The following is a 17,574-nucleotide window of genomic DNA, read 5'->3' as shown; positions in this document are numbered from 1 at the left end:
GCCGATGACTCTAAGTCCACAGCAAATACAACACAGGAGTGGCTAGGGGACAACTCTGTGAATGTCATTGACTGGTCCAGGCAGAGTCCTAACTTGAACCCAAAAAGGACTTCCATTGATGGTCCCCATCCAATAAAACAAAATGTAAAAAAAAAAATCTTAAAAGTCTGAAAACTTTCTGAAATCACTGTTCATATAAAAAGATGAACCCCTTTAACACTGTATATATACTGGGAGGGCTTTAGTGTCTGCTTGATTTAAAACCTGCATTGAGGTAAACATTTTTAACAGTGCTTAACCCCTTAAGGACCAGGCCATTTTGCACTTTCGTTTTTTCCTCTTCACCTTCTAAAAATTATTTCAATTTTTGACCTACATATGAAGGCTAGGTTTGTGTGCCACCATTTTTACTTTGTAATGACATCAATCTTTTCACCACAACATCTATGGCAAAATAAAATAAAAATTATTTGTGGGTCAAAATTGAAGAGAAAAAATTCCATTTTGTAAATGTTGGGGGCTAACGCTTCTACGCAGTGCACTTTTCGGTGAAAACATTCGGTGACACATTATTTTTTATTCTGTAGGTCCATACGAATACAATGATACTCAAATTATAAGGGTTTTGTTTTGTTTTACCTCTTAAAAAATTATAACTTTTTGTACTAAAATTAACATGTTTAAAAATGTCCTCTTCAGACCCCTATAACTTTATTTTTTTATTTTTTGTATACGGGGCTATATGAGAGCTCATTTTGCGCTGTGATCTTTAGTTTTTATTGGTACCATTTTCGTTTTGATGGGACTTTTTGATCCCTTTTTTATAATTTTTTATAATTCTGCTGTCTTTAGACTTGGAACATATATTAAGAGGTGCATGTCTTTTAATAAATGTAGTACATCAGTGGATGCTCATGTGCCATCTAGAAACTGGTGTAGATTTTAGATAAAACACCTGTTTGCAGGCCTAAGTCTTTGCAAATTTAGGGGGCAAGGAAGGCCGCGCCCCTTTCTACCAAGCCATGTCCTTTTCCAAAAAGTAATACCCACTTGGCTCTGCTAACATAAAAAGTCACTAAATGAGAACTTGGCAAACTTTTCTATGCCCAAATCCAGGTATACAAGGATGATAATTTCCCCCCATTCTGGTTAAAGGGCAAAAAAGTGCAGCACAGCCCCTACAATAAATATGCACGCCCCCATACAGTCACTGCACAGAACAGCCTATATGAAAATAAAGTCCAACCCACTTGACAAATTCACTCAGTCAGTCAGAGAGGTCTACAAAGCCCTATAACTCAGCAATGGGAGGGACTGATAATCATGCTGTATATAAGTATCTGATCAGCTCCCCCTCCCCCACACACACAAGCTACACATGTCCTCTTTAAAAGACTAAGGGGGGGGGGATAAATAAAAACTGTCTTAAATATAAAAACCCAGTTTAGATTTCATTTAACCTGAGTTTAGGATTTGAAAGCTGAGCTGTGATTGGGTTCTATGATCAAATCAGACAGTATTTGTCTTAGACAGTCCGTATTTATTCCCCCCTAAGAGTGATAGTAATTTCCTTATTTTTAAGAGAATATGTCAAGAAAATGGCCTATTGTTTAAATTAGGTTTTTATGTTCAACCATATTTTTAAAGAAATTTTAGTGATGTTTTTTCTAATTTTCCATTTTACTATTTTTGTTTTATAATAAACCTAAAATCTTGCAGTTTTCATTCTGGCCACTGGGCCTAAACTTACCTGAGACTTCCTGTTCTCTACAGTTAATTTCCTGTTAATGCCTTTTTTCTCCGCACAGACAGGAGTAGAGTGATGAAAGGCGATACCAGTCGATATAATAGCTGTTGCTCAGAAAATAGCATCCCCCTTCCTGTAGAATGAGCTTTGAAAAGGTCACAGAGAATGCCCAGTGACATTTCCAATTCATGTGAATGGGATAGTTCCTGTCTATTATCACCTAGTAGGTCCTACTATTAAGAATATCACTCAATGTTGTTAAAAATAACTAAGACAAGACGGCAGCCTCCATAATAATGCACAAAAACATTATATATAATCGGGAAAAAAAAACAATTAGAAAAAGGAGCATGTTTAGTATCTGTCTCTATTCAAAATCTAGGTGACACATTCCCTTTAATGACTTAAGTTTTTATACATAAAGATTACATTGTTTAGAAAGATTATTTAGTAGATTATTGATTGAAACACTGCTTTAGAGGGGTTGTCTTATGAACATTTGTCATCATATGGACAGCATACTAGGTATGAGTGATTTCTGTTCTGCTGAACTTCAGCCTTCCTTGTATTACATGTATTGCCATTCATCTGAATGGTCGCGATGTGAATATATACCTCATTTCTGGTGTGCTATGGCTTCTCCTGGCAGAATCATCTATTTTCAGGACAATAAAAAGCTTATCACCCCGAATGCCACATTTTGAAAGTGGTTGTCTCTGATAAGACAGTTGGTTGGATCTGTTATTTCACTTGCTTTATCCTTTAGATTTCATGTTAGTCTTCCAAAGCATACTTATACAACTGTTGTAAAAAAAAAAAAACATCCATTATTGGCAGTCCTAATTTAAAACATGTGATGTAAATTTGTTGTAAATAATTTATGGGTATAGCTTTATGTGTATTATCTTACCAGTTTTTTTTTTTTTTTTTTTTTTTTAAATACAAAAACTAAAAATCTGTTTTATATCTATTTTTTACAGCATGAAAGATTAGCAAGGTAAGATGTTTTTGTTTGTGTCTGGAACTATGTAAAACAATGGTGATGCTATAGACTTAGTAATGCTCAATCTGTTAAACAGCACTAGAAACATCTAGAAAAATTGAAATAATGGCAGTCTACTTCCACCAATTTTTTTGATTAGTTTTCTGGTTGACTTGAAGGCAGGAAGTAACAAGGCTCAGTTCACTTCTTTTGAGCGATCACCTTTCAAATCACTGATTATTTGTTTGTTGGTGGTTTGAAAAACATTCATGTAAAACCGGATCTTAAAGGGTACCCTCAATGATGATTCTGGCAAAGTTTCTTAGGAGGCAACACTGCAATCCTCTACAGAAATGGAGCTTTGTAGACAAACATCATTGGAGTCATCATGACAATGATTTGAAAAGATCAATAAGATCTTGCCATATCAGTGACAGGATCTCTAGATAAACAAGAAATATTGATGCTTAAAGGGGTACTCCACCCCTAAATATCTTATTCCCTATTCAAAGGATGAGGGATAAGATGTCTGATCGCGGGAGTCTGGCTGCCGGGACCTACCGCGATTTCCGGCATGGCACCCCAGTCATCCGGTGCACGGAGCGAACTCCGCTCCTATGGGAGGAGGCGTGACTGCTCAAAGCTTCCGTGTTTAGAATGCCACGGTGCTGGCCCAGAGATTGCTGGGGGTTCCAGCTGCCAGATATCCCCCCCCCTCCCTGCAATCAGACATCTTATGCCCTATTCTTTGGATAGGGGATAGGATGTCTAGGGGTGGAGTACCCCTGTAAGGTGGCCATACACTTTCAATAGCTGTCAGCCAAATGTTTCGGCATAGCAAAATGTTTATGTGTTCTGCAGCCAGACAGCTCTGGAGGTGGCATATCTTTGTGAGAACAACAAGGCCAGGTAGTTCAAATCCAACATGCCCAACCATTCTCTCTTCAGGCATCATCTGTCAGGGGAGAATCAGGAGGTCACCATACACTTTAGACAGTTGACCAATGTCAGCAGGTTCAGACAACTTTTTACTAAAGTGTACAGGAGATAAGAAATGGCATAGCATGTGCTGGGTTATTTATTAATGAAAAGCTATCCATCATGTTACAGAATTCACAACTGGTTGTTATAGCCAGGCAGCACGCTTCCCTCCTCAACTCCATAGTCTATGATTAGCCCGCCTCCATTATATGTCTATGGAGTCGGGGAGTAAAGTGTGCCCCCTGGCTATAACTAGCGATCTCTTTACTTTTGCATCAATTAATTTACTGTTTGGTCTTATCAAAGTCCAGCATAACTCCTTATAAATACAAAGCATAAAAAAAATAACTAAAAATGATCTAACATAATCAAGGCCACCACAGTCTCTTAACCCATTCAGAGCTCTTGAAAGTGGATTGACCCCAGGGGAGTCTTCAATCTATGCTAGAGCTCTATGTATCACCAGTGTTCATGTGGGGGAGCACAGCACAGAGGGGTGCAGCTTAGTAGCATACAATGTTTGAAATGTGAAAGTGTTGCATCCATTTATGCCACATTCGCCTGTATGAACACTGGTATGGCTTGGAGCTCCAGCCTGGAGTGAAAACACCACTAGGATCAGTCCGCTTGCAAAAGCTTCAGCTGGACTATGATAAGACCAAACCGTAAATAAATTGTGAAATTGAAGATGTTGTGTGTGTATCTGGCATTATTGGATGTTGAGAGACTCAGGAGAAAGCTCCGAAGTTGTAGCCAAGTACCTACAATTCATTTCTGATTCTTACAGACAATCTAAACTTTTGACATGTCTGTGCGACATGTCAAAAGTTAATCTGAATGACACTAATGGATGAAAGGTATCACCTCTGCGGCTCCCAGATACCCTACTTCCACCCTGTGCTTGTCTCAGAAGAATATCTTCTAAGAGGAATGGGGACGGGTACTAAATTGGGATCATTATGTGGGCACAAGCCTGCCATAACACAACATCGTACTGCTATTGGACATTGCATACAGGCGTGGCTTCGCCCCATACTATGATGGTATACTTGGTAACCATCTTGAGTACACCTATGAGTGCAGGGCAGAAGTGAAGTGCCTGGGAGAAGAAGAGGTAATACCTTTTCTGCTTCCCAGACAACCCCTTTGAACTATCCTTAGGAAACTTTTTGAATTTCATTGTTTATTACATTTTGCCCTGTTGCAAAACCTACATGTCTGCCAAATCTCTATTTTATTTTCTCTTTTTCTCTCAATATGTTACTGCATTAAAGGGTTTTTCTGTGATCGGCACCTACTTCGCTCCATCAAATGCCACATCCTCTCATTGTTTACTAGATATTCATAGTAGCTGTAGCTGATACTTGAATGGGACTTGCAGTGACCTGCAATAGCAAATGCAGCCACTAAAAACATACACTATTGTTATTGGAAAACAATGTAGGTAACTCAGTCCCTTTAGTCAGTTGAATGGAGGGGATGCTGGCCTATTCTAAGGATAAGTCATCAATATTGTGGTGTGGTATAAGCAGTTTAATTAGTTATTATATTTGCTATTACATTGTGATACTGATTTTTTATGCAATTGCTTTATTGTAGATTAGATTCTGGGGGCTCCAGCCTTACATCAACAGACAGTGATCGTGCATCTACCCGGGCAAGTGCCTATACACGGCGGGACAATCGCTTACCATCAGTTGGAAACAAGACAGAAGAGGAAACACAAAAAGATTTCAAAAAGGTTGCTTATCTGTTTTTTTATATCAACTGGCACCAGAAAGTTAAACAGATTTGTAAATTACTTCTATTTCAAACTCTTAACCCATCCAGTACTTATCAGCTGCTGTATGTTCCAGAGGAAGTTCTTTTCTTTTTGAATTTCCTTTCTGTCTCTCTGCAAGGTTCTGCCTCGGCTGAGCGCCATGTGACTGAGCGCCATGTGACGCATGGCGCTCAGCCGAGGCAGAACCTTGCCACGGCCGGCGATAGGCTGAGTGCCATGTGACGCTTCGTTCACACGGAAGTATGAAGAAGATGGACCGAAGGACCGATCAGCTGTAGTGGCGCTCCGCTGGAACCCAGGAAGGTGAGTGATGGTTTATTTTCAATTTTTTTGCAGCCCGGGCAGGACGGAGCAGGAGTAGTCTGCACCAGAGTACTCCTTTAAGCCAATTTTTTTTTTTGGAGTTTTTGTTTTTGTCACCTTGCCTTTAAAGAGCCACAACTCTCTTATTTTTACATCTACAGATACATATGAGGGCTTGTTTTGTGCAGGACCAATTGTAATTTGTAATGACAACTTTCATTTTACCAAAAACATATAATAATACAGAACTGAAAACAACTTATTTGTGAAATTGAAAAGAAAACTCAGATTAGCAACTTTTTGATGTACTTTGTTTTTACACAGTGCAATTTACAATAAACGATACCCAATACATAGGTTTATATTTTATTTTAAAGTTTTACCTTTTTAAAGAAAATTAGTATGCTTATCCAGCAATTAAAAACATATTTTTTATCTCCAGAGCGGCGCCCAACTCTTCGTGGTAGTCTCAGCAGTGACGGCCTGTTAAGTCAATCAGCCACAGTGGTGCCCTGCCTCAGTTGGAGATGGCAGAGCGCCCTCTCTCTGCTGAGATGAGCATGTCTCAGAAGGAGAGGGCCGGAGGATTCACTAGGAAGAGTCAGGCCCAGTCCTCCAGAAAGGGGGTATGTTTTTAATAACTGGATAACCCCTATAACTATTTTTTGAGCCATCAGTGCCATTTATGTTTTTGAACTTTGTAATCACTTTTTATTCATATTTTCTCTGATAAATGATGTGACCAAAATTCAGCAATTTGGTATTTTTGTCAAAGTTTTTACTATTTATTTAAACATCGACCCCGCAATCATGCTGCTGATGTTTGACATTGTCTGATAGCAGCCGTCACCTGCGTTCTTTAAAGTGAGCTCTGCTACTGCGCTCTCTTCATGAAGATTGCATTGCATTATGTAAATGTCAAATGTATTCCTCGCTATGACATACATATAGCAGATGGCACCCACCATTTATGAAGCTTAGCTTCTTAGCTCAATTCATGTACTGTACATACTGTATAAGGTAGTCTGTGCCAAGTGACAGCTGCAGTCCACAAGATACATACAACTGCATACAACTCTTTGTATTGCTCTGAAGTGCAGCTGCAGCTGGATATTTAACACCTTAAAGACAATGGATGTAAATGTACATCCTGATGCCCTGGTACTTTGCGCACCAGGATGTACATTTACGTCCTGTACATGACCCGAGCACCGGAGCGGTGCTAGTGTCATGCACGGCAGGTCCGGCTGGTAAGGGTGGACGACAGCGATCTTGCTGATGTCCACCATTAACCTCTCAGATGCTGTGATCAATACAGATCACAGCATCTGCGGCAGTGTGGTGATTGTAATGGCTGCCTGGCCGCAGGGATCAGATCAGCCAAGATGGAGGACGGAGGTTCCTCACCTGCCTCTCCTGCTCTCCCTTTAGTCTTCTGCTCTGATTTGCCTTCCAGCAGACCAGAGCAGAGGATCACCGATAATACTGAGTGATTGTTATAGATAGTCCCCTTAAAATTAAAAGTAAAAAAAAAGTAAATCATTTAGAAAAATCCCCTCCCCCAATAAAGATTTCATTAATTCTTTTTTCCCCATTTTACTCAAAAAAGCATAAAAAATAATTATTACACATATTTCGTATCGCTGCGTGCGTAAATGTCTGATCAAAATATAATGTAAATTATCCCCTACGGGGAACGGCGTAAACGTAAAAAAAAAAGTAGAAAATTGCTGCTTTTTGGTGACATTACATTTACAAAACAATGAAAAAGTGATTAGCCACATATACACAAAATTGATACTAAATAAAAACTACAGGCGCAAAAATGAGCCCTCATATATCCCCGTATACCGAAAAATTTGAGAGTTATAGGTGGTGAAAAAGGGCAATTTTAAAACTACTGTTTTTGTTGAGATTTTTTGAAAACAGTACAATAATAGAAAATTATGTAAAGATGGGTTTCCTTTTAATTTTATTGACCGACAGAATGAAAAAAAGAAAATGTCAATTTTACCTTACACAAATAATAATTTTTGGGGGTTTGCCGTACATTTTATGGTAAAATGAGAGGAGTCATTACAAATTACAGTTGGTCGCGCAATAAACAAGCCCTCATATGGGTCTATGGATGAAAATTATAAAAGAGTTATGAAATTTAGAAGGAGAGGAGCAACAAACACAAAAATAAAATCGGCCTGGTCCTTAAAGCCGAAATGGGTTTGGTCTTTAAAGGGGTACTCCGCCCCTAGACATCTTATCCCCTATCCTTTGGATAAGGGATAAGATGTCTGATCATGGGAGTCCCGCTGCTGGGAACCCCCGCGATCTCTCCTGCAGCACCCCTGACATCTAGTGCACGGAGCGAGCGAGCTCCGTGCCTGATGACTGGCGATGCAGGGGCCCGAGGATCATTACCTCACAGCCCTGCCTCCTCATGATGTTATGCCACGCCCCCTCAATGCAAGTCTATGGGAGGGGGCGTGATATGCCGCCACGTCCCCTCCCATAGACTTACATTAAGGGGGCGGGGTCATGATGTCAAGATCCTCCGCCCCCTGCTAGTCATCAGGCACGGAGCAAAGCTCACTCTGTGCACTAGATGACAGGGGTGCTGCAGGAGAGATCACGGGGGTCCCATCAGACATCTTATTTCTTATCCTTTGGATAGGGGATAAGATGTCTAGGGCGGTCATTGCAAAGTAATGTCACAGTACATGGTTAAAGGGGTTATCCTGCAGGATGGTTTTCAATTCAGAACTATGCCCATACCTACTATATAAAAACAAAAAAACTGTACTCCCCTCCAGCCCTCTCGCGGTTCCTCCGATCTCCTGCTCCGGGCCACGGATGCAATCCTTTTCCTAAGAGAAAGCATGACGCCTGGGCCTGGAGTAATGTCGGGACCCAGCATGTCATACTTCTGCTAGGCCAATATCTGGCTGTAACTATGTCCCACCTTGGCCAATGCTTGACCTAGCAGAAACATGACACACTGAGCCCCGACGTTACTTCAGACCCAGGTGTCATGCTTTCTCTTAGGAAAAGGATCGCAGTCGTGGACCAGAGCAGGAGATTGGACGCACTGTGGGAGTGCTGGAGGGGAGTAGAGGTTTATTTTTTATATATATTAGGTACTGTAATCACTTATATGGTATACAGATCCTGGGTACAGCTTGTATATTTCTCTATATGGTCCTGTATATATTTACTTATATGGTATACAGGTCTTGTAATTTTCTTTTTTTGTACTGGTATTATTGGTGATATTGGTCTGTATACAGGATTTGGTCAGTAACAGTATGATGGTAATATATTTGGTGATAATATTCCTCCATGTATACTGGTATTATTGGTGATCGGGGTCTCTGTGTACTGAACTGAATTTTCCATGGGGTCACTAGTTACACCCCTGTTCTTATATCTGCCCCATTACCACTTAAAATTGGTCGTAAAGTGATCGTATCACTATGTGAAGTCTGCAGAAAATGATGCAGGGCCTCATTTTCGAGTTTCAACTAAGGCCTCACAAAGACTATGAGGTAATCCAAATACATAAAATTTATAGTCATCCAGCTCACCAAGAGCCTAGGATCCACAGATGTGTTTGGGTCAAACAGGAATGGTTATGACATGCTTTACTTGCTTGGATTTTCCTATTTCTGCTGCATGGGCTTTTAGTCATAGCCAATTAATTTATTTGTATTTACTCTGGGCAAAATCTATTGAAAAACTAAATTAGTGGAGAATAAGGTCTGGTTATTCAAAATTTGAATGTCCGAATACTCATATTCACAAGTACTTAGTCTCAGTTTACACCATGGGAACTTTTTCTACCTTATACACTGATGTGCCCATAGAAATTTCATGGTCAAATAAATGCCAAAAGGGAGTCAGGATCCCATACACCAAAATGTATTGAAATCTTAATTGACTGCGCTTTTCAGTACTCCTGTACACAAAAAATTTATTGCTTTTAAGTTTAAAAAAAGAAATGCAAAAACCCCCCTGCAGTTTATGCAATCGTTCAGTATATTACAGTAGATAGGATAATATAATTGTTGTTAAATTGCATACATTTACTTTATTTATTAAAATTAATTAATTAAATTATTATTAATGTACATCAATCTGCTTTCCCACTAGCTGTATGAAAGTGCCTTTAATGAAAATGAGAAGCTTAAAAGCAACCTGCGAGAGGCCCAGTTGGAGCTTGCAGATATTAAAACTAAGCTGGAACGGGTTGTGAAGGTAAACACTTAACACATTTGAGAAAAATGTTTATATCTTAGTTATCTCCATAAAAAAACACTCACACACTTATATAGACAATGCACATAAAATAAGGCTGTGTTTTCCAAGTTTTTGTCCTCTTGAGTTGTGGTGATACAAGGTTATGTTTGTGCAGTGATTTTTCAAAATAGTGTCAAAAAATGTGTACCACAGCAGAACCACAACAAAACCGCAATGTGTGAACAAGTGGTTGGGGGCCTTTGCGTTAGTGGAATAGGCCAGATCACTGGCACTACTTTCAGGAAGGTTTTGCATGGATGAAAATATTGTTTATTATTGTTTTTTTTTTTCCAAGAAACATGATAATTCATCGAGTCAGGTCGGGCTATTGGAGGCTGAGAAAAGAGTAAGTGCACATACAATTTTATAGGGTAAATATAAACCACATAAGCATCTAAAGTCATTTGTTTTTGCAGGAAAAAAGAGTATTGGAGCGCAGGATGTCGGAAATGGAAGATGACCTAAAGGTATTAAGATATATACAGCATTTAATAGTTAAGGGCATTGTTAAACAGTTCTATAGATCATTGTTGCAAGTACAATTCAACATGCTATATACTGTATCTCAGATATGGCATTCTCAGTTTGTTAATATGCTATACAAGTTAAGACATTGAAAAACAAAACAGCTGAACATCATACCTGACTATTTACTGTACATGCTTCCAGCACTGTTCTAAACCAAAGATAATTGTTCTGAGATGCGATGCACAAAGCTTAGCCGCTAGCCTGGAAACTGTATGGATGGACATGGAGTCCGTGCAGAACTGTACTATGAAACTGTAGGCACTCCAAGTGCCACTGTATGGTGGCTTCTTCCCAAAAAGCTATGTCATAATGTGTCATTTGATGGGCCATGCCTACAAAAAAAGAAAACTCTGTCTGTATACCAGATCAGGAGGTGTAGTATGACACCATAGACTGCCATGAGTTTATAAGTGTATTTTGACGCAACAGCTTGAAGACAGTACAGCCCTTGTAGTAGATTCCATTTTAACATAAATACATGTTTCACAACATGAGCATAGAAACACAGAAGATGAAAAAGATTTAAAAAAAAAAGACCACCTGGTCCATCTACTTTGTCCACCTAGTTATTTCCTTTATTTATTAATTTTTTTTACTCTTAGGATAAGATATCCTAAATCTATACAGTTTCTCACATAAGGGAGTACACCCCTCACATTTTTGTAAATTTTGTTATATATTTTCATGTGACAACACTGAAGAAATGACACTGCTACAATGTACAATAGTGAGTGCACATCCTGTATAAGGGTACATTCACACGAACGCAGAGCACAGCTTCTAATCTGCAGTTATCAAATCTGCGCAGGATCCTGTACGTGTGAACGTGCCCTAAGGCACGCGCGGATTTTTTAGCGGGTTTTTCGCTGCGTATTTGAAAGTGGGCGGGCTCTTCTCGGCTGTCTGCAGCAGATTTTCCGCGGTGGAATTTACGCTGTGGAAAATCCGCCACAGTCCCTACTGACTTCAAAGGGGCTTGCGGCAGATTTTCCGCCGTGTACATTCCGCTGCAGAAAATCTGCTGCGGACAGCCGAGAAGAGCTCGCCCACTTTCAAATACGCAGCGGAAAACCTGCTAAAAAATCTGCACGTGTGAACGTACCCTTACAGTGTTTAATGCTGTGTTTCCGCAAAATAACTCAACACACAGCCATTAATGTCTAAAACTTGACAACAAAAGTGAGTACACCCCTAAGTGGAAATGTCCAAATTGGGCCCAAAGTGTCAATGTTTTGTGTGGCCACCATTATTTTTCAGCACTACCTAAAGCCTCCTGGGCTTAAAGTTCACCATAGCTTCAATGACATCACAGAAATGGTGGATGTTAAACCCTGCGCTCTCCCACCTTCCTTTTGGGGATGCCCCACAGATACCCAGTAGGCTTTAGGTCTGGAGACATGCTTCACCAGTCTCTCAGTCCCTTTACTCTCAGCAAGACACTGGTCATCTTGGAGTTGTGTTTGCAGTCTTTATCATGTTTGAATACTGCCCTGCAGCCCAGTATCCAAAGGTAGGGGATTTTGCTCTGCTTCAGTATGTCACAGTACATGTTAGCGTTCATGGTTCCCTCAATTAACTGTATCACCCCTGTGCCAGCAGCACTCATGCAGCCCCAGACCATGACACTCCCACCACCATGCTTGACTGTAGATAGCACACACTTGTCTTTGTACTTCTCACCTGGTTGCTGCCACACACGCTTGTCACCATCTGAACAAAATGAGTTTATCATGGTCTCGTTGGGCTGCAGGACATGGTTCCAGTAATCCATGTCTTTAGTCTGTTTATCTTTGGCAAACTGCAGACTTTATTGTTCATCATCTTAACAAGAGGTTTCCTTATTGGATGACAGCAATGCAGACCAATTTTATGCAGTGAGCGGTGTATGGTTTGAGCACTGACAGGCTGACCCCTCACCCCTTTAATCTCTGCAGCACTTTTGGCAGCCCTCATATGTCTATTTCCCAAAGACAACCTTTTGGATGTGATGCCGAGCATGTGCGCTCAACTTCTTTGGTCGACCATGGCAAGGCTTGTTCTGAGTGGAACCTGACCTGTATAAACAGCTGTATGGTCTTGCCTACTGTGCTGCAGCTCAGTTTTAGGGTCTTAGGAATCTTCCTATAGCCTAGGCCATTTGATGTGCAACAATTTGCCATGAGGTGTTATGTTGAACTTCAAGTGACCGGTAGTAAAGAGTGTGAGAGCAATAACACCGTATTTAAGACACCTGCTCCCATTTCACACTTAAGACCTCGTAACAATCCACATGATAGCGAGAGGGAAAATTTTTATTTTGGCACAATTTTGACATTTTCACTTAGGGGTGTACTTGGCAACTTTTGTTGCCAAGGTTTAGACATTAATGGCTGTGCGGTGAGTTAACTTAAGGGCCAAGCGACATTAAACACTGTTATACAGGCTGTGCACTTACTACTTTATATTGTAGCAGATCGAACCCAGGACACACATGGAGGCATTCAAACCGATCAGACTCCTGCATATATGGTGTAGGGGTGCCAATCAGGCAGGGGGCACTCCTACGTGCTGTAATAGCTATAGATCATGGTACTTAAGGGGTTAATTACTGATATCGTCAGGATAGTCATTGTCATTAAAGGGGTACTCTGCAGGAAAGCATTTTTTTTCAACAATCAACTGATTGTAAGACTCACCGCAGACGGCAGGTACCCAAGGAGTAGTAGATCCGTAGTTCCACGGTAGTCTGGTGCAGGTGATCTAGTGGATCCGCTGGACCTGTGTGGCAGATGACGCGGACCGTGCCAGGGAGCGGAGTCTAAGGTGCCGCTGGTTTTCACCAGAGCCCGCCGCAAAGCGGGTTGGACTTGCTGCGGCAGGCGACACCCAGGTCGCTACCCCTGGCACGACTCGACCACACAGGCGGCTGATGTGATGCGTGGCACCGAAGGAATAGGCAGGACGTAGTCAGGCTGGCTAGAGGTCAGGGCAGGCAGCACAGAAGCGTAGTCAGTGGGATAGCAGAAGGTCAATAGGCTGGCGGCTAGAAACACGTTCGGGTCATGGAATGCAAAGGTCTGGTACACTGCAAGGGAAGACTAGGACTGCTTTCTCTAAGGTGCAAGGCAAACAAAGATCCGGCAAGGGTACTAGGGAGGTGCTACAACTTATAATAATGGTTCAGGAGTAAAACTAATTACGGGCGCACTGGCCCTTTAAATCTCAAAGCTCCGGTGCGCGCACTAGGAGGCGGGGGCACGTGCCTCGGAGCTGAGAGACAGAGGCCGGGGACGGAGGTGAGTGACGGGCTGGGACTTGTATGCGGGCGCGTCTCGCGATGCGAATCCCAGCCCCGCCGGGAGCCGACATCCGGGGTGAGATGCGCTCACGACTGGTATGTCCGGCTGGAGCGCTGTCTATTACACTGATGCCATAAGATAAACAGATTTGTAAATTACTTTTATTTAAAAATCTTAATCCTTCCAGTACTTATCAGCTGTTGTATACTACAGAGGAAGTTCTTTTCTTTTTGAATTTCCTTTCTGTCTGACCACAGTGCTCTCTGCTGACACCTCTGTCCATGTCAGGAACTGTCCAGAGCAATATAGGTTTGCTATGGGGATTTGCTCTGGACAGTTCGTGACATGGACAGAGGTGTCAGCAGAGAGCACTGTGGTTAGACAGAAAAGAAATTCAAAAAGAAGAGAACTTTCTCTGTAGTATACAGCAGCTGATAAGTACTGGAAGGGTTAAGATTTTTAAATAAAAGTAATTTACAAATTTGTTTATCTTTCTGGCATTAGTTGATTTATTAAAATGTTTTCCAGTGGGGGTACCCCTTTAAGTGTGAAAAAATTTTTTTTTCTACTGTTAGCTTGAGTCATCAAAGAAAGAAAGAAAGAAAGAGAAAGCCTACAAACTATTTATGAAGGTCCAGTGGGACAGCAAACATATAAACTATATACGGAAAAAAGATCATAGTATAAAATATATATAGATAAATTCGTTATGTCATATGAACAAGTAAAAACATAATAAAACCACAAAGGGTATAGAAAGAAAAGGTGGGATAATGAGGAAGGCAATACTCCAGGGCATATTATCTGTATGCCCATATGCATGCACAAATGCCACACTAAAAATGACACAGTATAGTAATAGTTGGGTAAATATGCAGGTACCATATTTTTCGCCATATAAGACGCTCCGGCATATAAGACGCACCCAATTTTAAAGGAAAATCTAGAAAAAAAAGATTCTGAACCAAATACAATGTAAAGTATAGGACAGTGATCTTCAACCTGCGGACTTCCAGATGTTGCAAAACTACAACTCCCAGCATGCCCGTACAGCCGTTGGCTGTCCGGGCATGCCATGAGTTGTAGTTTTGCAACATCTGGAGGTCCGCAGGTTGAAGACCACTGGTACAGGAGGTAATACTCACGTGTCCCCGCCGCTCCTGACCAGTCACCGCTGCCCTGGATGTCGCCCTCCATCGCTGTCGCCGTGTCCCCGGGATGTCCCCGTCCCTCCGGAACGTCTTTGCTGCTCGAGATCCTCGCTCTCCGTCGCCGCCATCACGTTGCTATGCACGCCGCTCGTATTGGATGACGGGACGACGTGATGACTACCCCGGCCATGCAGGGGGTGCCGGCACGGCGCAGTCATTCGCCGGTCGGACACCGAGGAGGCAGATAAGGTCCCTCCCGGTGTCCTGTAAGCTGTTTGGGATGCCGCGATTTCACATCGGCGGTCCCGATCAGCCCGACTGAGCAGCCAGGTTAGTTTCACTTTTGCTTAAGACGCGGCGGTCAGCTTTGATCGCCGCGTCTGAAGGGTTTATACAGGGCATCACCGCGATCGGTGATGTCGTGTATTAGCCGCGGGTCCCGGCCATTGATGGCCACAGGGACTGCTGCGATATGACAGGGTTTTAATGTGTATTTACCGTATAAGACGCACCAACTTTCCCCCCCCCCCCCCAGTTTTGGGGAAGAAAAAGTGCGTCTTATACTGCGAAAAATACGGTATATTATCTTAATAACAAGTAGCAGTATAATACAGATATAAGTACTGAGCATAAATCCAACTATAAGTAAAATGACCAGAGCAAAGAGTATATATGACAAGCAATATAACCAAAGAACAAAAGCATCTAGAATATGTGCAGGGTATGAGTGCCATACACCAGAGCCTGTAACCTCAGTTACCCACCACATCTCCGGCATGTTTCGCCAACAGGCTTTGTCCTGAACAAATTTCTTTCTCTACACAGTAGTAATATTCTATAACAATCAGTTGATTAAATGTGCACCTTTCTGAAGCTACAGTGCATGGACAAAGCCTGTTGGAGGTGTGGTGGGTAACTGAGGCTACAGGCTCTGGTGTAGAGTTCACTTATAATCTGCACATATTCTGGATAATTTTGTTCCTTTGTTATATTGCTTATCATATATACTCTATGCACTGGTCACTTTACTTGTTACTTATATTTGGGTATATGCTCAGTACTCATATCTGTATTATACTGCTACTTGGTATTAAGATACTATACCTGCATATTTACTGTTACTATACTGTGTCATTTTTAGTGTGGTCTTTATCTTTATGCCCATATGCATGCACAGTGTTCCCTGGAGTATCCCATTCTCAGTATCCAACCTTTTCTTTCTATACCCTATGTGATTTTATTATATGTTTTATTTGTTCATATGAAATCAAGTTTATATATTTTACACTACAGTCTTTTCCCTGTGTTTTTTATTTATTTTTGCCTACTTTAATGATGTTACCACAAACATTGAATTTGTGACTTTCTACACTTCTCTTACAGGTACTTACAGACCTGAAATCTGACAATCAGCGTCTCAAGGATGAAAATGGAGCTTTAATCAGAGTCATAAGCAAACTTTCCAAGTAACTCTACTCATGGGAGTAAAGCAGTTGTAACCATTCCTTAAGACTTCAGCACAGCTTTAACCACCATGATCAAGATGCCAGTCCACAATTGACACTGTTTTTTATACATATTTTTGTGTATATTTTGAGAAAACATGCTATCTGTATGTCTGGATCCATGAATAGACTGTTTTATGAATGAACTGTTAAATACTGACAGCCTTTCACACTTTTATAGTAGAAGACCAGCAACAACAGAAATATAGTTTTTATTCATTATTTATATTGTCACAAAAAGAACATATAGGTCGCTTTGAGTCTTAACTTGTTTCTTTTGGAAACACATTTTGCAGTTGTAACAGCACTGTCACGTGTTTGAATATCCTGTCACTTACCACTGCACTTTACCACGGCTTCTTTACATGGACAGTTTAGGAATCTACATAGTTACCGGATTTTAGAACTGGGGGCCTACTCTACAATTATATCCAAATACTGTATTGACTTTGTATTTTTAGGCCTCATGCACACACATTATGACCAACAGAACCATATTGGGCACTGTACTATGGGTGACAGGGTTTTTTTTAATAGAATTTTGATGGTCTATCCATGCTTCCCTGCTAGTTAAGTTTAAGTGAATCTGATGAGGGGGAAAGCATGGATGCCCAGCAGCTTTGAATCTGATGATGGTGAAAGCATGGATGCCCAGCAGCTTTGTATCTGATGAGGGGGAAAGCATGGAGGCCCAGCAGCTTTGTATCTGATGAGGGGGAAAGCATGGATGCCCAGCAGCTTTGTATCTGATGAGGAGGAAAGCATGGATGCCCAGCAGCTTTGTATCTGATGAGGGGGAAAGCATGGATGCCCAGCAGCTTTGTATCTGATGAGGAGGAAAGCATGGATGCCCAGCAGCTTTGTATCTGATGAGGGGGGAAAGCATGGATGCCCAGCAGCTTTGAATCTGATTAGGGGGAAAGCATGGATGCCCAGCAGCTTTGTATCTGATGAGGGGGAAAGCATGGATGCCCAGCAGCTTTGAATCTGATGATGGTGAAAGCATGGATGCCCAGCAGCTTTGTA

At 41.3% G+C, this 17,574-nt stretch overlaps 1 protein-coding gene across 1 annotated transcript in view; it reads left to right on the top strand.

Annotated features, from left to right (window-relative positions):
* The window catches only part of LOC130356411 (protein phosphatase 1 regulatory subunit 12B-like), a 29,844-nt gene extending 12,540 nt beyond the window's left edge, over positions 1–17,304 (top strand). The window contains exons 2-7 of the mRNA XM_056557939.1: positions 2,728–2,744; positions 5,310–5,451; positions 9,940–10,044; positions 10,382–10,432; positions 10,503–10,553; positions 16,427–17,304. Of these exons, the coding sequence (XP_056413914.1) occupies positions 2,728–2,744; positions 5,310–5,451; positions 9,940–10,044; positions 10,382–10,432; positions 10,503–10,553; positions 16,427–16,513 (453 nt within the window). The 3' untranslated portion in view covers positions 16,514–17,304. The remainder of the gene's footprint in view (positions 1–2,727; positions 2,745–5,309; positions 5,452–9,939; positions 10,045–10,381; positions 10,433–10,502; positions 10,554–16,426) is intronic.
* Positions 17,305–17,574: the final 270 nt, after the last annotated feature.

This window comes from Hyla sarda, chromosome 2 (genome assembly GCF_029499605.1).
Source record: "Hyla sarda isolate aHylSar1 chromosome 2, aHylSar1.hap1, whole genome shotgun sequence".
In the NCBI taxonomy this organism is placed as follows: domain Eukaryota; kingdom Metazoa; phylum Chordata; class Amphibia; order Anura; family Hylidae; genus Hyla; species Hyla sarda.
This window is presented reverse-complemented; position numbering and strand designations above follow the sequence as displayed.